This window comes from Heterodontus francisci, chromosome 37 (assembly GCF_036365525.1).
Source record: "Heterodontus francisci isolate sHetFra1 chromosome 37, sHetFra1.hap1, whole genome shotgun sequence".
NCBI lineage: Eukaryota > Metazoa > Chordata > Chondrichthyes > Heterodontiformes > Heterodontidae > Heterodontus > Heterodontus francisci.
Genome location: NC_090407.1, coordinates 29,965,081 through 29,986,893, shown reverse-complemented (window position 1 = coordinate 29,986,893; position 21,813 = coordinate 29,965,081). Strand labels below are relative to the sequence as shown.

The window sequence follows — 21,813 nt, the reverse complement described above, 5'->3', positions numbered from 1 at the left end:
TTAACATACTAAAACATCCCAGAGCACTTCATAGGAGCGCTATCTGACAAACTTTGACACCGAGCCACATAAGGCGATATTAGGAAAGGTAACCAAAGGCTTGGCCAAAGAGTTAAGTTTTAAGGAGAGTCTTAAAGGAGGAGAGAGAACTGTGGAGGTTTATGAAGGGAATTTCAGAGCTTAGGGCACAGACTGCTGAAGGCATAGCTACGAATGGTGGAATGAAGGAAATTGGGGATGCACGAGAGGCCAGAATAGGAGCAATGCAGAGCTCTCGGAAGGTTGCCCCAGGCTGGAGTAGGTTTATGAAATATACTGCAAGACATAATGTGTGGATGGGATATGAAAAATCACATCGGAACGAAAAGCAGAATGGTCCTCCCCTCTGATCTTCCCTCCTGCATTGACTGTTTTCCAGTCAATGCCTCCACCGAGCAGTACAGCTGAGATTGGGAATTCAGGAGAGTTCTGGGGATGTTCACCTAATGAGTCAGCTGGTTATAAGCCAATGAGTAGCTGTTGCATTGGTTGCTCGCCCACTATTATTGCCATGAAGGCCTGAGGCATACCATATGCTCTGCGTATTCCAGTGTGGGTCTAAGGACAATCAACACTCAGAGCCTATGTGTAAACTGTGCACCCTGAAGATTATGCAAATGGGGATTCCTCTACCTCGAACACCTGAATTTCAGGGCAGTCACACTGCAGCCATTGGAACTGGAGAAGCCTGCCTCAGAAACTGTTCATTACGATTCACAATCTCCCTTTCCTTCCTTTAGGGCCACTCCATATATGCTCCTTTTGTTGTTGTTCCATGGTTAAATACCTGCACGAGGTTCATAGTCAACAAAGTGCCAGTGCTACATGGACAGCCAGTATCCTATCATTAACATGCTAGCCCCCAGACCTTCCCAGTGTATCGTGCTACATGCACCAAGCATCATGGGTGTGAGCTGAGCCCGTTTAGGTGTAAGTGTGACCAGTACCCTATCAGGGACAATCCTGATCAAGCCCATAGGTTAAGAACAACCATGTTTCTCTGGCTCCAAGTCACTCTGCTCAAAAGGGGCAATGACGTGTGCCGAGGGGAGGTTCTTATCTCTATATGTTTTTCTAGGCCATATTTATTAATTAATTCTGAAAGCTGTTAAACACTGCCTAGTGATTGTTCATGTAGCAGGACTGTTCGAAGACTTGGAACTGACAAAGAGTGACAGAGGGAAAGAGGCTTGCATTTATGTAGTGTCTTTCACAATCTTAGGACATCCCAAAGTGGTTATGTACTCAATGAAGGGCGGCGCAGTGGTTAGCACCGCAGCCTCACAGCTCCAGTGACCCGGGTTCAGTTCTGGGTACTGCCTGTGTGGAGTTTGCAAGTTCTCCCTGTGTCTGCGTGGGTTTCCGCCGGGTGCTCCGGTTTCCTCCCGCAGCCAAAGACTTGCAGGTTGATAGGTGAATTGGCCATCGTAAATTGCCCCTAATGTAGGTAGGTGGTAGGAGAATGGTGGGGATGTGGTAGAGAATATGGGGTTAATGTAGGATTAGTATAAATGGGTGGTTGTTGGTCGGCACAGACTTGGTGGGCCGAAGGGCCTGTTTCAGTGCTGTATCTCTAAATAATAAAATAAATAAATAAGTACCTTTTTCTAAAAGTGTAGTCACTGTTGTAATGCAAGAAACACAGCAGCCAATTTGGCACAGCAAGCTTCTACAAACAGCTAATGTGCTAATGACAGGATAATCTGTTTCAATGATGTTGATTGGTCAGTACTACAGAAAGAACTCTCCTGATCTGCCATCAGTCACAGTTCAGTTGGTAGCACACTCTCCTCTGAGTTAGAAGGTTGTGGATTTAAGTCCCTCTCCAGATAATTGAGCACAAAATTTAGGCTGACACTGCAGCGCAGTACTGAGAGAGTTATGCACTGTCAGAGGAGCCCTCTTATGGATGAGATGCTAAGTGGAGGCTGGAAGGTGAGCAGAGGAGCTTCCAGTGTCTTGGGCAATATTTATTCCTCAACCCACATCACTAGCTGGCCATTAACACACTATTTGTGGGAGCTTGCTGCACACAAATTGGCTGCCGCGTTTCCTAAATTACAACTGTGACTACACTTCAAAAGTACTTTATTGGCTTTGAAGCACTTTGGGACATCCTGACGTTGTGAAAGGTGCGACATAAATGCAAGACTTTCTTTTTCTCTTCAAAATAGTGCCATTCAATCTTTTACGCCCAGCTGAGAGAATAGACAGGGACTTGGTTTAATATTGCATTTGAAAGATGGCACCTGCGACAGTGCAGTTGTCTCTCAGTATTGCACTGGCTGTCTGGACAGGATTTAAGCAAGGGCTTTGAATGGTTTATGAATGGAAAATAGATATCTGGTAGTGAGTTGTAGGCTAGAATCTAATTGAGGGGCTCAGACCTTATCTGTTCAGGCCATAGTTTATGTGTGAGTCTTTTCAGTAGGCTATTTGACTGTGAAGGGTACCACAGCTGAAGCAAGTTCTGGCATTCAGACAGCAGTAGCGGAAAGCCCTGAATAGCGATCAGGAGGAGAAACCACTGCCTTTGTACTCTTCTTCATAGTCATGGGGATTGTCAGGCCAATTGCAGCTGTTTACCTGCAGCTCTGGCAGGGGCCAGGCAGCTCAACTGGTGTTTTGGGGAGTCTTTGGTGTTAATTAGTCTACAATGTGGGTGTAGGATATTAAAGCTGGAAAGGCAGAGCCCTGCGAAGAGGAGTGGAGTGTCACAGAGTCAGTTTGTCCAATTTGGTCTTCTGCAGAGTGGCAGCCCATTGTGGCAACCCCAACAATTCTTCCGCAATTATTGTCCTTCCACACGTCTTTATGTGTATCAGAACCAGCTGAAAAAGTGTTTGCTAGGTTTATGGATTTTGGGTGGTGCCCACCAATAGAGTCATAGCGTTATACAGCACAGAAACATGCCCTTCAGCCCACCGTGTCCATGCCAGCCATCAAACACCTATCTATTCTAATCCCATTTTCCAGCACTAAGCCCAAAGCCTTGTATGCTATGGGTGAAATTCTTTTTCGTCAAATCCCCTCTAAACGTCCTGCCCCTTACCTTAAATCTGTGCCCCCTGGTTATTCACCCCTCCGCTAAGGGAAAAAGTTTCTTCTTATCTACCTTATCTATGCCCCTTATAATTTTGTATACCTCAATCAGGTCTCTCCTCAGCCTTCTCTGCTCTAAGGAAAATAACCCTAGCCTATCCAGTCTCTCTTCATAGCTGAAATGCTCCAGCCCAGGCAACATCCAGGTGAATCTCATCTGCACCCTCTCCAGTGCAATCACATCCTTCCTATAGTGTGGCGACCAGAACTGTACACAGTACTTCAGCTGTGGCCTAACTAGCGTTTATACAGCTCCATCACAACCTCCCTGCTCTTATATTCTATGCCTTGGCAAATAAAGGCAAGGATCCCTTTTTATTCATTCTTGGCATGTGGGCATCACCCCTTGAGTGGGTGGTGGGTCCTTGACCTGACCTGCTACAGTCCGTGTGGTGAAGGTGCTCCTCAGTGCTGTTAGGTGGGGAGTTTATGTCCTGATTGGATGCCATGGTCACAACCGAGTATCTGTTTTGTTTTGGTCTTTTTTAGCGAGTGGCTCACTGCAGAGGGCAGATCCCTTTTGGTGTGGGACTGGAATCACATAGAAGTCAAACTGAATAAAGGTAGTGGGTTTTCTCCCCGAAAGGACATTAGTGAAACTGTTGGGCTTTGGTGACAATCGTATTCATCTATAGGATGAGAAGCTTACCAGCAATCTATGGGGGAGATGGGTGGCTGGTCTTAGTTTTATTCAGAAGTTGGTTGGTTAGTTTATGGCGCCATGGTGCAATGATTGCTCGGAGAGAATTTTGGTGCCTCATGGCATTGGTGCTCATAGAGGTGCCCTGGTTACTGCTGGTGCTTACTCACGGAATGAATATCCCACATGTGAGATACATGCAAGCGTTGCCTGCTGCTCTGATCTGTACAAGCTAATAGCACACTGCCTCCAGGCTGTAGTCAGGAAAAACTCAGCCAAGGCTTCCACTTCTCATCACTGACCAATGGATGTTTCTGGACATGAGCATGGGTGGACAGCAACTGAGGAAAGGATTGAGCTTCATGATGATGCCAACCGTGGTCCTGCTGTCAGTTGTTGAATAATGGTGATGTGAAAGAGGAGTCAGAGGAGAACCAGTGAGCCAACGCCTGCAGGAGAGGAGAGGCGGAGAGAAAAATTGGCCTGGGATAGATTTCTGTCTGTCTTTATATTTATTTATCTGTCAGTCCTGTTGTAAAAATGGAACACTTGGTCTTCCACTTGGGGAGACCTATCAGCGTGCAGGGCTTCCACCTGCCATGGAAACGTCTCTGATCTGAATGTACCATCTGGTCCTCAGTGTTGTTTATATGTTGGAGAGGAGCTCCCCAGCCTGTGCCAAGGAATAGTGCCAGACCCAGGATGGAGCCTCGTTGAGACAGGTGCCAGGGATGGCCATGGGAGGATAAGGCAGTGTCAGGGAAATCATTTCTTTTCGGAATCTCCTGTGTCGGGCCGTGCTCTGTGAACGCTTACACAGGCTCAATCCAGCGACTATACCTCGGAGGCTCCCTCTTCCAAGCACTGAACGCTGGATACCGGGAATTGCAGGCGGGCCCTGAATGCAGTGTTCAAACTGGACAAATGATGGGAAACGTGGCAGAGGCTGTGCTGGCCCTGTCGATTTGGCCACATATTATGCCACCGGTCCTGCTCTCTGGAAAAGGCAGGAGTCAGAGGCACAGCAGAGAATGTTTTTCAGCACATTTCCGACCCTGTGCACCCCAGCTTCGCTCAAATCGCATGTTCATAATACAGTAACAAATCACAATTCAGGAACTTTGCAAATTGCCAGTCAACAATCAGTTAACAAACACCAGTCTGCAAAGTCTACTAATGAAATGCAGCAGATGCACAGCCAAAATTGCTCAACAGCTGGGTCCCACTCTCTGCCCTGAACTAACTGAGCAATGCCACAGAGGATCAGCTAGCATATATTTAAAATGCCTCATTTAGAACAAGTCTGTCACTGTCCAGAGATCAGATTTCAAATTGCTGTTGCCAAGCGATTTTGAAAAACTGGGATAGGAAATCTGTCATTTCATGATGGCTTCTGCAGGCCAGGTGTCAGAAATTTACAAGAAGTTGTCCAGTGATTGGCATCAGTGGTTTAAAAGCAATTATCTAAATTTGTCTGTATATAACATTTCCCCACAGTGAACACTTGGAACAATGGCCTTAAAGAGACAGGCCAGGGTTGGCAACTAAATATCACAATAATGCTCCACACTAACCCTTGAGCAATGCCACGGGGGGATCCGCCAGCACATAGCACTATTCTGCTCTCTGAAATGTAGACTGACTGACTTCTCTTTCTCCAGAGAGACTGCCTGGTCTGCTGAGTATGTCCAGTTGCTACTGCCTTTATTTTCAAACTTCTGTTGCAGTTAGATTTAGCATTTCTAACAAACCTTCAGCAAGGCTGCATGTCTGTCAGTGGCACCATTCTTTTAAAGAAACTTTTCTGCACTCAACAGTGACACAGACAGAAACAAAAACAAGAAATGCTGGAATCACTCAGCAGGTCTGGCAGCATCTGTGAAAAGAGAAGCAGAGTTAACGTTTCGGGTCAGTGACCCTTCTTCGGAACTGACAAATATAAGAAAAGTCACAGATTATAAGCAAGTGAGGTGGGGGTGGGGCAAGAGATAACAAAGGAGAAGGTGCAGATTGGACCAGGCCACATAGCTGACCAAAAGGTCACGGAGCAAAGGCAAACAATATGTTAATGGTGTGTTGAAAGACAAAGCATTAGTACAGATTAGGTGTGAATACACTGAATATTGAACAGCAGCAAGTGCAAACCTGAAAAAAACCCTGAAAAAAACAGTGGGTAAGCAAACTGAACAAACTAAGATGAAATGAAATAAATGCAAAAAAAGATTGTAAAAAATGTAAAAAAGAATGTAAAAAAAAGGAAGAAAAAATAACTAAAAATGAAAGTAAAATGGGGGGCTGTCATGCTCTGAAATTATTGAACTCAATGTTCAGTCCGGCAGGCTGTAGTTTGCCTAATCGGTAGATGAGATGCTGTTCCTCGAGCTTGCGTTGATGTTCACTGGAACACTGCAGCAATCCCAGGACAGAGATGTGAGCATGAGAGCAGGGGGGAGTGTTGAAATGGCAAGCAACCGGAAGCTCAGGGTCCCCTCACTTGCTTATAATCTGTGACTTTTCTAATATTTGTCAGTTCCGAAGAAGGGTCACTGACCCGAAACGTTAACCCTGCTTCTCTTTCCACAGATGCTGCCAGACCTGCTGAGTGATTCCAGCATTTCTTGTTTTTGTTTCAGATTTCCAGCATCCGCAGTATTTTGCTTTTATTTTAGTGACACAGACAGGCTGGTTAAGGTACTGCAGGATCCTAGTAACAACTCTGCAATATGTTGTTCATAGTAAATGTCATGTGGTCCTCCCTTGTACAGTCCAAGGGACTGTTTTCAGTTTTATGTGGAGCTGGTCTGAAATATGAAGTGCTTCACTTTGTTATTGTAACACATAATTGGGGTAACAGGAGCTGTGCACAGGCCATGATCTAGACTATAAACCTGGGAGCTTGCTTCCCCAGTGGCTCAGTTGTTAAGTACACAGTGTGTGGTGCTGCCCAGTCCTGCAGACCAGAAAGGACACACGTTTAATCCATGGTCTGTGCTGTATTAAGCGATTTCAGTCGAGTCTATAGCCAAGTAAAAAAATAAAAGCAGAAAATGCTGGAAATACTCAGCAGGTCTGGCAGCATCGGTGGAGAGAGAAAGCGAGTTAATTGTTCCAGGTCGATGACCCTGCATCTAAACCAAGCCAAGTATAGTTGGTTTCATTGTGTCCTGAGCTGAGAAAGGGAAAAATCCGCCAGGTTTCTGTTCTTGACTGTTGTCCAGTAGCTGTTGCCCGAAGTACGGACGTGGAGTGGGGATAGGATTAGGCCTAGTCAATTAGCCTCCCAATACTCACTGTGTCGACACACATGAAGAATAGTTGTGTGCGAGAGGCACTGGAGGGCCATTGATATCTTTGAAATTTCAGTGTGAGTTAGGAGAAGGGGGACGAACATTGGTGAGCTGGTGGAGACTGGTTGTTGTGTATGGTTTCCATATACACACCACACTCTTGCTATACTATAACACACTAAAGGCTAAGAGCTGAATGAGATGCAGCAAATCAGTAATACCATCCTCTAATACCTATAGCCTGCCGAAAACCATACATCCGTTTGATCTCACAGAAGTCCATCACTCATAGAAACGTTGGGAACAGGATAAGCCATTCAGCCCCTTGAACCTGCTGAGCCATTTAATTAGTTCGTGGCTGATCTGCATCTCAACTGCATTTTCCTGCATTTGCACCATGTCCCTCAATATCCTTACCCAACAGAAATCTATTGCTCTCAGTCTTCAAAGCTCCAATAGTCCATAGCCTTTTTGGGGAGAAAGTTCCAGATTTCTGCTACCCTTTGCGTGAAGCAGTGCTTCCTGATTTTGCTGCTTAATGACCCAGCTCTAATTTAAAGATTATGTCACCATGTTCTTGATTCCCCCACCAGAGGAAATAGTTTCTCGGTATCTACCATATCAAATCCTTTTAACGTTTTAAACACCTCAACCAGATCACCCCCTTAACCTTCTGTACTCAAGGGAATACAAAGCTAAGTCGCAGGCTATGATCTGCAGACACAGTGGTCTTGCTTAGTCAGTTTGTCAGAAATTTCGCAGTTCTTTTCAAATTTAGAAACCTGGGTGGACGGCTAAGGCCTACAGTGCAAAGCTACAGCTTACGTATAAGTACATCGTTGACAAATGTGTCTGATCCCTTTTCAAGGTGGAAGAGCCGCTCTCCAAGAAGGAAGTGAAGGCTGTGTCAAAGAGGCAGGTTAATAGAAAGGTTATTTAAGGTAAAGGGACAGATGGCAAAGTAAAGTGGCTGTAGGAGAGTTCCACATGTCAGGGGCACAGAGCATCATAGAGCATTCTAACGATCAAAAGAGAGACAAGGTAAATGTAGAAATCTAGTAATTAGTTGATGCTAAGCTTGAGTTTTAAAAACCTCTAGATTGTAGGGCAAAGGGAAGTTTTGAGTGTTATATTCCAGAAAGCCAGGTGGTGAAGGATAGAACTGGAGCCAATCTGTACACAATTCTGCAAGTATTTATTACAAACATGCACCTCCTAACCCAACAATCACAGTTTCAGTCTGTTCCTATTTATAGGAGCACAAGTGAATCCCCAGTTGATGCCCACCACCTGCATCCAATTAAACACAATGAATATACAATGAACAATCAGGAGTTTTGAAGTCCTGGGATAGAATGAGATACAGGAGGCGATGATTGATTTTAATGCAGTGTAAATGCAGAGAGGGGACAGGGTCTCTAACTTGGTAGAAATAAAAAAGTCGAGGAAAATTACCATAGATGTATTGATAAAATAAAGACAAGAAATGATTTCAGCAGTGAGGATGAGGAACAGTTGGACAATAGAGGAGAGAGAGGCAGGTTTCCTAACAGACAACAAACTCTTGTGTCCTGTGCAAGAACAGGCTCAAGGGGCTGAATGGCCTACTCCTGTTGCTATGAATAGGGTTAGAAGAACCTTCCCAGATCCAGGAGCAACATTCCGGTCTGGGATGAAGTTGGCTTTTTTAAGGAGTTGAGGGGAAAAGCGTTGCTTGCCGCACAACTACTGTAACTTGAGGTTTTTGTTTCTCTTCTGCAGTTACCATGGCTGAACCGCGATTCAACAATCCGTATTTCTGGCCTCCACCACCCACCATGTCAAGCCAGGTACGAGTGAATAGACACCGCGTTAAAAAAATGTAACAGTGTCCAACATTGAGGCACACAGCGGCACTTTGTGCTCACGGAAGTTTTATATCGGAGGCAGAAACATGAGGCGGGAATGCACGCCAACATATCCCTAGTAAATACTGCTGGCATTTTGGTGTCGATAGTTTCTTTACAGTCATTGCAATGACCCATCGTATATTTCTAAAATAAATTGGGGGGTTCTGCGTGCCCCAGTGGGTTAGACGCTGACTTTTCACCCATGGAAGCTCTGTGCAAATCTAGCCCAGGCTGATGGGATCAAAGTCTCCTCTATGTGGGCTGTAAGGGTCCTATGTTATATGGGCAGTCTCAAGCCAGACCTTTGCAAGCTCAGCACTGCTGCCCAATCTCAACAGAAATTGGCACTAAATTTCCAGTTGCTCTCAGAGAGGTCACAGGTCAGCTGGTGTGGGAAATTACAAATGGCAAACTGGTACAGTGGAGGCCACTCTTCCGAGGATGGGGCTAATGTACCCTTGCTTGTTCGGATTAAAGGGAACTCTACTTTTGCATCTCCCTGGTCTGGAACTGCATGATCTGACACTGGGTGCCTGAAATGAAGTGGGAGCCATTCCCTGGTACTGACATGTTCATGGAACCTCACGTCGATTGAGGATAAAATTCATGCAAATGAAACAATCAATTTTTCTCCCTATTCTTTTAAGTGGGCAAGAAGGCTGTCTACCAATGGCCCCCTGTAATGGTTACATTAAAAGGTTGGCCATCTCCGTCCATGTGGGTAAGACCATGGAGAGCACAGCATGTGCCACCCAACCGTTGGCAACCAATATGTACCACCCAATAGATGACACCATGCCCTGCCAAAGCATGGTTGGTCATAGAGGCAGAAGGAGTGAGGTGGAATGGGGTTAAGGGTCATTTCTGAGTCACTCGCGACCCCTCTAATGGTCAACTTCATTGGTAGAAGCTATGAGTTGTTCACCTTCCCATTTGTGTGGCTACAGAGGATACATGAAGCAGGGACACATCCAAGAGGGGAAAATAAAATACAAAAGATAACTTGTTTCATTTCTTGAAACTGCTCAGAGACAGGAGGTTCCTGCATTCCATGGGACATTCCCTCTCAGCTGTCGAATGTTCTGACAAACTCAGATCTGAAAAACCGTTACTGCCAAACCTCTAACTTAAGTCACTAAACTGCAAGGTGTGCAATAATTGTGGTGTTAGGATTGAAGAAAGTAAAGAAACAGATATTTTTGCATTTATATAGCATCTTTCACAACTGCGCAATATCCCAACATGCTTCCTAGCCAATGAAATACAATTAATCACAGAATCACAGAATAATACAGTGCAGAAGAGCCCTTCGGCCCATCGAGTCTGCACCGATGCATTAAAACACCATAGCCTTGAATGTTATGACATGCCAAGTGCTCATCCAGGTACTTTTTAAAGGATATGAGGCAACCTGCCTCTACCACCCTCCCAGGCAGGGCATTCCAGACCGTCACCACCCTCTGGGTAAAAATGTTCTTCCTCAAATCCCCCTTAAACCTCCCGCCCCTCACCTTAAACTTGTGTCCCCTCGTAACTGACCCTTCAACTAAGGGGAACAGCTGCTCCCTATCCACCCTGTCCATGCTCCTCATATTCTTGCACACCTCGATCAGGTCACCCCTCAGTCTTCTCTGCTCCAGTGAAAACAACCCAAGCCTATCCAACCTCTCTTCATAGCTTAAATGTTCCATCCCAGGCAACATCCTGGTGAATCGCCTCTGCACCCCCTCCAGTGCAATCACATCCTTCCTATAATGTGGTGACCAGAATTGCACACAGTACTCCAGCTGTGGCCTTACCAAAGTTCTGTACAACTCCAACATGACCTCCCTGCTTTTGTAATCTATGCCTCGATTGATAAAGGCAAGTGTCCCATATGCCTTTTTCACCACCCTATTAACCTGCCCTTCTGCCTTCAGAGATCTATGGACAAAAACACCAAGGTCCCTTTGTTCCTCGGAACTTTCCAGTGTCAGGCCATTCATTGAATACTTCCGTGTCACATTACTCCTTCCAAAGTGTATCACCTCACACTTTTCAGCATTAAATTCCATCTGCCACTTTTCTGCCCATTTGACCATCCCGTCTATATCTTCCTGTAACCTAAGACACTCCACCTCACTGTTAACCACTCGGCCAATCTTTGTGTCATCCGCGAACTTACTGATCCAACCCCCCACATAGTCATCTATGTCGTTTATATAAATGACAAACAATAGGGGACCCAGCCACAGATCCCTGTGGTACGCCATTGGACACTGGCTTCCAGTCACTAAAACAGCCATCTGTCATCACTCTCTGTCTCCTACAGCTAAGCCAATTTTGAATCCACCTTATCAAGTTACCGTGTATCCCATGTGCATTTGATTTCTTGATAAGTCACCCATGTGGGACCTTGTCAAAGGCTTTGCTGAAATCCATGTAAACTACATCAACTGCACTACCCTCATCTACACACCTGGTCACATGCTCAAAAAATTCAATCAAATTTGTTAGGCATGACCTCCCTCTGACAAAGCCATGCTGACTATTCCTAATCAAATTTTGCCTCTCCAAGTGGAGATAGATTCTCAGAATTTTCTCCAATAGTTTCCCTACCACTGACATGAGACTCACTGGTCTGTAGTTCCCTGGCTTATCTCTACAACCTTTCTTAAATAGTGATGATTAGATTAGATTATGATTAGAGATACAGCACTGAAACAGGCCCACCGAGTCTGTGCCGAACATCAACCACCCATTTATACTAATCCTGCACTAATCCCATATTCCTACCAAACATCCCCACCTGTCCCTATATTTCCCTACCACCTACCTATACTAGTGACAATTTATAATGGCCAATTTACCTATCAACCTGCAAGTCTTTTTTGGCTTGTGGGAGGAAACTGGAGCACCCGGAGAAAACCCACGCAGACACAGGGAGAACTTGCAAACTGCACACAGGCAGTACCCGGAATCGAACCCGGGTCCCTGGAGCTGTGAGGCTGCGGTGCTAACCACTGCGCCACTGTGCCGCCCCTAATGATGCAGCTCTCCCTGTGGCTCATTTAATGAATGCACCAGCCACATGGTGCTGAGTCATCATGACTCCCAGTTTCTGTCTGTGTTGAGTTCATTGATTCTGTTTGGGACCATTATTCAGGTGCAACAATTGGCTGCAGAACCCCTGCTTTGGGGGAGGGGGGTAATCACATTGGGTGCTTGCTCCTGATCGCTGTCCAGTAACCTCTGCTGCAAAGTGCACGTTAGGTTTAGGATTGGGATTAGGGTTAAGGTGAGTGTCTGGTGTGATAACCCCCTACAGTCAACCATCTTGCCAACCTTCCCCGCCTGGGGTCACATGGCTGCTTAAGAAGGACGCACAGGGTAGTGGCTGCCCAAGGACCTGTATGTCAGCATGACCCAGAATGTTTTGGACAGGAATGGGGTGGTGGTGGAAAGCAGGACAGGAGTTTGAGCTTTGACTTTAGGACAGTGCAGTTAACTATAGGAGGGTGGTAGCATAGTGATAATGTTACTGGACTTGTAATCCATAGGCCTGGACCAATGATCCAGAAATGTGAGTTCATGGTGGAATTTAAAATCAATTAATTAATTAAATCTGGAACAAAAAGCTAATCTCGAGAATAATGACCGTGAAACTGCTGGATTGTCGTAAAAGCCCATCTGGTTCACTAATATCCTTCAGGAGAGGAAATCTGCCGTCTTTACCTGGTCTGGCCTATGCGTGACTCGTAACCTACAGCAATGTGGTTGACTCTTAAATGGCCTAGGAAGCCACTCGGAGGGGAATTAGGGATAGGCAATAAATGCTGGCCTTGCCAGCAACAGTCACGCCCAAAGAGCAATTTAAAAAAAACTGACCAATACAGGTCTGGTAACAATCCCGCAGTATTTACACAGACTATTCCACTGGTGTATTGGATGCTTGTGGGCACCATATGTGCAGGTTTATGATCCCAGTAAACCTGTTTAGTTATTAATTATTAGACTGTCTTATTTCTTCGGTGTCTTGTCCCCCTCCTCCCAGCTTGATAACCTGATGCTGATAAACAAGATCAAGGAGCAGCTAATGGCGGAGAAGATCCGCCCACCGCACATGTCCCCTTCGTCAGTGCAATCCCAGCAGCCTCTGCTGCTGCCATCGACCTCGCAGAGCGGCCAGTCGCCCTTGTCCATCCTGAAGCCGCAGCAGCTGTCGGAGGTCCACGCACAGGCCCCTCAGCCGGACGTGGCCCTCCACGCCAGACCTGCTACCAGTTCTGTAACAGGTATTTTGAACTGTAAGGACATATTTTTTCTCGCACGCTAATTGACATTTGTTGAACGTTAATTTATATCTGACCTGTTTCCTCAGGAGGAGAAGTGGTGCTTTGAGTCCCATACCAACCGTGGGATATACCTGGTTTCAGTCGTGCCACTGTTGGCATTTGGCAAATGGTGGCCAGGCATTTTCTTACAGAAAAAGGAAGGGGTGAAACTATAGGAACAATACTTCCATTATAATAGGGCCTTTTTCACTCTCTGTATGGAAGCTGGCATAACCCACTCTCTTGACAGCATGTTCTTGCTATACTGGGGAGCGACAAAGGGGAAAGAACACAATGAATCCAGCTCAAGTCAACATCCCTCAGCCACGCAAGCCATGAAAGACGCCTTGAAGCACGTGAAGCAGGAGGAGGCTGCCGTTGGCCCTCAGGCCTCATAACAAGTACCACCGAGATAAGGAACATAAAAGAAAAATGGCTGGAAGCACTCAGCAGGTCAGTCAGCCTCTGTGGAGAGAGAAAGGGATAAGTTAACGTTTCAGGTGAAGGCTCTCTGGGTGAAATGTTAGCTTTTCTCCTTTCTCCGCAAATGCTGACAGACGTGCTGCCGTAGTTTGATTTGTTTTTGATACCCCTGAGATTTGCTTTGCTTTGCCTTGTCACGGAACTGTTCCACTTGCAGTTGATGGCCAAAATGACCATTCTTAATACCTGAACCCTGACAGTGAGTGGTACCCCAGTACCTGTCCCTCATGTGATACCCAGATCTACAGGTCTGCTGCACGAGTCATTGGAAAGAGACCAGGAATGTGAACTCTGGCAGATTTTACCCCTCACTAGCTCAGGGATGCGAAGAAAGAAAGAACTTGTATTTACTTGACTGCAGGCCACTCTTTAGAACCAATGAAGAGTTTTTGAAGTGTAAGTCACTATTGTACTCTGGGAAATGCAGCAGCCAATTTGCGCACAGCAAGCTCCCACAAATAGCAACGTGATAAATGGCTGGATTTTCTGTTTTAGTGAAGTTGGGACAAGGGATAAGTATTGGCCAGGATGAGCTCACTTGTTTTTCGAAATAAAGCTGTAGGATTTTTTAGGTTCGCCTGAGAGGGTAGCTGGGACCCTAAATTCTCATTCAAAAGACAGCACCCTCTGATAGTGCAACCTTTCCTCAGTCGTCTGCTGGATGTCAGACAAGGTTATGTGCTCCTGTCTCAACAGTGAGACTTGAACCCACTACCTTCTGATTCAGAGGCAGGGTTGCTGCCCACTGAGCCACAGCTGCTATCTAGACTAGCTGTCGCACCTTATGCCTATCACCATGCCAGCTGAGATCAGCTGCACAGTGCAGAATGGAGGTAAAACCTTGGACATTGCTGGGTGACTGAGCTCTGCACTGGGCAGTACATCCAACCAAGGAGCCACTGCTTACATTCTATATACAAGACCTACCAACTGTCCCATATTTGGCAGGAGACTCGTGGGTGAACCCATGACCTGCCCTCCCACCTTAGGCCAATGAACTGACACTCTGTGGAGGCAGGTCTATCCCAGCATTCAGTAATAAAAGTCTTTATTGAAACTGTTGGCCTCATAGTTTTAATAGAGGACTTTCCTTTTTGCAGTGGATGCTGGGATAGCTGTACCTCCATAGCTGCATCTTGCTTCCTCTGACATTTCAGTCAGAGAAATCAAGAAAGAGTGCGCAGAAATCTCAGCCCAATGGGCTGTAAGAAGAGAAAGTAAATGTCTCTGGTTGTGACTGAAAATCTGAGATTTGTTTGATTCTGGTATATCAGAGGATACAAGTCTGGTAATCAGTGAATGTGTGGATGGGTCTGTCATCGCAGTCTAGTGATGTTGGAGCCAAAAGGCTGTCACTTGTCCCAGGGTCGCTGCCATTTGATCAGGGCTGGAAGAAGTTGAGTGGAATATAGAGGTTTGTTATGTTTCTGCAGTACATTGTCCTCTACACCAGGTGGCTCTGTTAGTCAAAATATAAGACAAAATTCTGCAAACAGTCAGCGCGTCAGTCATCACCACTAAAGAAAATAGAAAAGTTAATGTTTCCAAATTGGCCGCTTTATCAGAATTGTTGGGCAATTGGACATATCTGGCACTGTTGTTGTGGCTAACATCAGCCAGGGACTGGTGCTCCAGAACACCCTGCTGTCAGTGTCTGAATCACAAATTCTTTTTCCCAGAGACTGTTCTTCATGCACTGGGTTACTAAGCAGTACACATCAGGAGATACCTGATCTGACCCCTGGTGTGTGCTAGATTAACTAATCTCTGCCAAGGCAGTGGGAAACAACTCTACAATCTGCCCAGGCATCTTAGGCTTGAGAGATCAAAGGTCAGCCGCTGTCCAGTGCTCCTGATCACTGTTCAGTGACCCTGCTAGAAAGTGCTGTGTGTGTGGACATTAGGCTCAGTTATGTTCCCCCTCACCTTCACCCAGTCGAATACCCTGCAAACATTTACTGGACTTGCCCGGTAAAAGTCACTTCAATGAAGCTGCGAGTGGAATGGTACCTCAGCATACCAACATAGGGCTGGGACTAGATCCACTGGTCACTCAATTGTCACAACACTCCTCATCCAACCCAACAGCCATGTGATCTCCTGGGAGAGGCGAGAAAACAAATAAAAACCCAGGCCAACTGAGTGGGGGAGGGGGGTAAATATCAATAATATTCCACTCAGACTGCCTCAGGCGATCATTCTGACCATACCTACCTCTTGTACAAGGTGATCTCCATTCCAGCCAGGAACAGGTCCTGCTTCTGCTTGAAGGAATTCAGTGAATCAGTGTCCACTGCACGAGTCAGCGGCCTGTACCAGAGGTTTATACTCTCTGGAAAAAGAAGCAGCTCCTGACATCTAACCTCGATCTGGCCGTATACAACTTATAATTATGACTCCTGATCCTCCTTAACCTTGAAGCAAACTGTCTCCACCAACACAGTCTATTTCAGTTTTCCTGCAAATAGGCATGTCGAAGCTTTTCGTTTTGCACTCATCAGGACAAATCGCAAGAATACCAATGTAAGTGAAAACAACAACTTTGTACTGTATGAGAAGTTGTTGCTTTCCCTTACATTGGTATTCTTGCGAATTGTCCTGATAAGTGCAAGACGAAAAGCTTCGACAACATGTCTCTATTTTCAGCAATACTCAAGTTCTGTACTACCAAATGACGAACAGTCTATTTCCTTCACCGTCTTATAAACTTCGATCAGATCACCCCAAAGTCAACACTTCTGTGAAGTGTGGAGGCCCAGCTCTCTTAGTAACTAGAATAATTTAAACTGCGAATTAAGCTTGTGGCCCTCATCTGCTCCCTTTCCAAAGTCTCACTTTAATGGATTGAGAGAGTTGGGTAGAAATAGGGAAAATAAAAGTCATGCTTTTTTGCAGTAGTATCTTGTTTGAGACTGTAAGGAATTTCTGTAGTGAGAGACCAGTCATTGTTGTAGTACCTGAGGTTTGCCACAGTGTGGTGTTCTGCTACACCGTTGCCTCAATAAGGTGTTGCATAACTACAAATTAAATATACCAGATTATAATAAAACGGGTTTGAAAAGGATGAGGATCTGTTGCTGCTTCCTGTTCCTCGAGCTTTCTCCCCTCCTTTCCTGTAGGTGTTGAATCTTGCTGGGATACAGCATGGTTGCTTGCTCTCTTGAGGTCTCACAAAAGTGGCCACCTCAATCCTGATTGTATTTCCCCCCAGAATCCACACACATGCACTTTCCAACAGTTGAGAAGGAAATGATGACCTGTTTGATATTTCTCCCCGTGCTGCCTGGGTTGAGATCAACTAACGCACACAGAGGGAACACGAGATGGGACCTTCCTGATCTGGGACAGGATCAGTTAATGCATTAACCAGCTAGGCTACTGGGGTTTTCCCAATCATATACCTTTATTCAGTGGGTGGGCATCAGCCTCTTCCCACATCTGGGATCAGTCACTCCTCCGAGCAGTTGTCAATAATGTACAATAATGAAGGGCATTCAGGTTATTTTTAAAGGGTCATTGATGCAGATAATTTAAAAAAACTAAAACAAATTATTTTCCAGTAATAATTTTGAAGTATTTTTTATATATAACACTGGAATAGATTTAAAGCAAGACAAACGTGCTGGCGTAGTGCTATTGGGAACAAAGTTATCTTTCCGGCCTGTTTAAATACTATGTCACACAATCACCTTCTTCCTTCATCCTGTGTGTGTCTCTCCTCTCGTTCTCTCCCTCCTCCCCTTTTGCCTTTCCCCGCTCTCTTCTCTCATGTTTCCTCGCCTCTGTTCGGATGTTCTCTCCACTGACACTCTTCCTTGTCCCTCTCTTTTTTTTCCTCCTATTCCCTCGTCTCCCTGTTTCATTTCTTCCAGCTCCCTTTCTTTCCCTTTACCTCTATTTCCCTTTCCCCCTCCTTCTCTAACTCTTCTCTTGTTCCCTTTCTCTCATCATTCTCTCTTTTTGTTGGTTACCCTGTTCTCCCAGTTCCTTCTTTCTCCTGTTCCCTCTTTCTCCTATTCCCTCTTTCTCCCTGTTCTCGCTCTCTCTCTGTTCCCCCCCATCTCTCTCTCTCTTCCCAACCTCCCTGTTTCCTCTCTCTCTCTGTTCCCGCCTCTCCCTGACCTCCATTCTCCCCTTTCCCTTTGTTCCCCTTGCCCTGTTCCCCGTTTCCCCCTCTACCTGTTCCCCCTCCCTGTTCCCTCGTTCCCCAACTCTTCCTGTTCCTGCCTTTTTTCCTGTTCCCTCTTCTCTCCCCGTCTCCCTCTCTCCCTGTTCTCCTGTTTCTTCTCTTGCTTTCTCTCACCCCTCATTCTCTCGGTTTCTCCCTTTCCTCGTAACTCAATTTCTCCTTCTCTCTTTCCCTGCACCTCCCTTATTTCTCTCCCCTTGTTCCTCCTCTTTCCCTTTTAGTTTCTCTTTCACTGTGTTCCCCCTCACCCATTCCTTCTTTCTTTCTCTGTGTACCTCTTTCTTTCACTCCCCCCCATACCCCTCTGTCTCCTGCCCACTGCTCTGTTCCCTACTTGACCAGTTATGTATTCTCATCAGTGTCAGATAAGCCAAATGTGCAGTTCTGCAATAGCCATTCTCATGAAGCTTCTTTCTGGTGCTTGTTCAGGTTCTGATTCTGGGAGCCCAGCATCCATGTGTTTACAGCATCAACTTGTATTTATGCAGAATTATCTCCCAAAGCATTCTCCACAAGTGTTAGAAAAAAAATGACACTGTGCCAAATAATGATTGACCACACGCTTGGTCAAAGTGGCAGGCATTAAGGAGTGTCTTAAAGGAGGAGAGAGAGGTAGAGAAGCAAAGAGGTTTGGGGAGGCAATTTTAGAGCTTAGGGCCCAGCAAGCTGAAGGCACGGCCGCCAGTGATGGGAGGAAGGAGGTGGGGGATGTGCAAGAGGCCAGAATTGGAGGAATTCAGGCAAAGCCAGTTCTTCTAACCCAATGGCAGAACATAAGAACTAGGAGCAGGAGAAGGCAATTCAGCCCCTCGAGCCTGCTCTGCCATTCAATACGATCATGGCTGATCTCATCTCGGCCTCAACTCCACTTTCCTTGTAGACTTAGTTTTTATTGATTTACAGTTATGCTGCGACATGGGAGCCAGATTTGTCAATGTAAATGCTGGGCTCGGGCTCGGGCTCGAAGATGCTCACATCCCAAAATCCAAACAAAGGGCAGTATGAAAGTAAGCAGACCAGACAGCGGGGGCGAAAATGGGACTGATCCTTCATGTTGGTCTAAGAGAGCTTACTAAACTATTGCTGATCCACATGTTTAGTAAACACCATCTCATGTTCCATTTACAGAGCACATCAGCCACGATTACACTTCCCGGTTCTGCTGCCAAATGGATTTTAAAAAAATAAATATTATGTGCCGAGTCTCATTGAAGCCCTGGCATTTCATAAAGTGACCAAGCTTTGTCCCAGTGGTTAAACAGGCTGACAGAATTGATTGGTTGAATTCTTGCTCTGAACCTCTCTCCTGTTACTCTGATATTTGTTACAGGGGGTTATTGTCCTTTGGATTTACAGTTTGCAAGGCGGAACTAGCCATACATAATGGAGAAAACGGGACAAGGCAATTAAGGGTATCCAGGCTGGAGGTGGACAGGACTCACCATAAGCAAATCCCACAGGAGATCATTCATGAATATATATTTATAAGGGGACAGTTCCAGTTTCCAGCTCCTTTTATCCATTAAATTGAACAGATGGAAAATCACAGGCAGGGAGTGCCCACATTCCCGATATGCGCTCCCTGCGTGCACCAGGAATGCAGTAGCAGAATATTCACCTTATGTTTAGTGGTAGAGAGCGAATGTGCCTACTTAAGATCCCTTCTGCACTGGGAAAACGTGAACAGGCCAGATGAAGCACAGCTCGATCATAGTAGCTAAACATTGGAATTGTGCTCCAGACTATCCACAAGCAGCACCAGAGAGATCAGCCAATGAGTGTCTGTGAGAGTGAGAGAGTTTCTCGTTGGCAAGGCAAAAACTTGGAGAGGCATTATCTCTGTTTTATATGATGTTAGTCGTAAAGAGCGAGGAACTAATTGTCATGTGTAAGTGTGTTCCAGGGGGCCAGATTTCACTGCTGCATTGCAGTCATGTGATGTGTGGCACTGCACCGCTCTGGGGCAGTCCTTACCAGGCAGCATGGAAGCTGAATGAAATAAACAAAGAGCTCCAGTATTTTTAAGCTTAAAGTGTGATTATTTCTAACTTAGGGGAACCAGAAGACATAACAGTCTCTTTAACAGAAATAGATTTTGGATTTAGGCCGTGCATGCTTTGATAGATGAAATTCTAGAGTTAACAGAGTTCTAAGTCTGATTTTCTAAAATGCCATTGTGTTTGTTTTCCCCCCCCCCCCCCACCCCCAACCTCAGGGCTCAGCTTATCTCCCCCCACTGCCACTTGCGACTCCATCAGTGTGACAACGCCCACCTTAGCCAGCCAGGGTCGTGCCGAGGTCTCCTCTCCCACCCTGATCTCCGGGCTCATCACCCATCACGGCATGGACCCTGCGCACTCCAGCAAGAACGGCCTAGCCAGCACCCTGAAGACCGAACGAGGCAGGAAGAAGATAAAGGGCGAAAACTGCATTGGGCCGCCCGTTCTTGTGGTGCCGTATCCCATCCTTGCTTCAGGCAACGAATCCTCTAAGGACGGGAAAACATACAGGTTGGAAAATAAGCGGTAGAGTACCCGTTAAAAAAAACGGAGTCCTTCAAAACCCCAGAAACGTAGGACCTCAGGATCAGGAGCAGTGAGGCTGAGGTGTGGGCGCACTCAGTGGCTGCACCAGCAGATCATTGTCCATGATGTAGTTTCTGGGGTCAAGGACAGAGAGCGGGCATACGATCAGAAGTCAACAGCCATGGCCTGTTCAAAGGTTTGCAAGTTTTTAAATCGTCTGAATGTGTCCCGTTCAGCACAGTTGGCCAAAAGCTGGCTTATTTTCCAGATGGTTGGGTTGCCCATGATGCTACTCTTTGCCATTGAAGCAACGGGGTTGGAGCAGCACCCGGAGCCAAATTGTCCCACACAGAGCAAGATGTATTTTTCCTGCTGTCTGGCATTTCCACTGATGACGAACAGGATTTATAGAATCATACAGCACAGAAGGAGGCCTTTCGGTCCCTCACGCCTGTGCAGGCTCTATGAAAGAGCTACCAGTTAGTGCCTGCTCTTTCCCCTTAGCCCTGCAGAGTTTTCATTTTCAAATATATATCCAGTTTTCTTTTGAATCTGCTTCCTCTGCCCTTTCAGGCAGTGCGTTCCAGATCACACAACCCTGCTTCTTTTGACAATTATCTAAAATCTCTGTCTCTGGTTACCGAGCCACCCAACAGTGGAAACAGTTTTTCCTTGTTTAGTCTATTGAAGTCCTTCAGGATTTGCAGAGATGTGTTAGAATTCTGCAGTAGTGGACAGGCAGCAACAACAACAACTTATATTTATGTAGCACCTTTAATGTAATAAAACGTCCCAAGGCGCTTCGCAGGAGCATTATAAAACAAAGTAAGACACCGAACCACAAAAGGAGATATTAGGTCAGATGACCAAAAGCTTGGTCAAAAAGGTAGGTTTTAAGGAGTGTCTTAAACGAGGAAAGTGAGGCAGAGAGATGTAGGGAGGGTACTCCAGAACTCGGGGCCTAGGCACAAGGTAAACCCATGTGGAATCAGCTCCCTGTTCTACAGTGGAGTTCATCCTCATTCCAGTGTGAAATCCATCATGCTGCAGTGTGGCTTTCCATTCAAGTAGAGTTCCCTATTATTGAATGGAGAACATTTTATTCAAGAGTGATGCTTGCCATTCTCGACCAGCTCGCCATTGTAGAACATCGCTCCCCATTCCAATGTTGATCCGCTTCTCTAGAATGAAAAGTTCCAATCCAGAGCAGAGCTCAGTTTTCCGATAGAGCCCTCCACTCCATAATTGAGTTCTCCTGCTCCAGAGCTTTCCCCAGTCTCAAAGGGGACTGCCATTTTTGGCGCCATGCAACATTCCCTGCTTGACCTATAGCTTCAAGTGGCCCT

General features: G+C 45.9%; 1 protein-coding gene across 2 annotated transcripts in view; it reads left to right on the top strand.

The window, feature by feature from the left end:
* The window catches only part of LOC137352226 (zinc finger protein 362-like), a 55,530-nt gene that overhangs the window by 16,100 nt on the left and 17,617 nt on the right, over positions 1 to 21,813 (top strand). The window contains exons 2-4 of one of the 2 annotated variants that reach the window (XM_068017466.1): positions 8,830 to 8,897; positions 12,991 to 13,231; positions 20,158 to 20,452. In XM_068017466.1, the coding sequence (XP_067873567.1) occupies positions 8,835 to 8,897; positions 12,991 to 13,231; positions 20,158 to 20,452 (599 nt within the window). In that variant the 5' untranslated portion in view covers positions 8,830 to 8,834. Of the gene's footprint in view, positions 1 to 8,829; positions 8,898 to 12,990; positions 13,244 to 20,157; positions 20,453 to 21,813 lie in introns of both variants that reach the window. The other variant, XM_068017464.1, reaches the window with a different exon arrangement.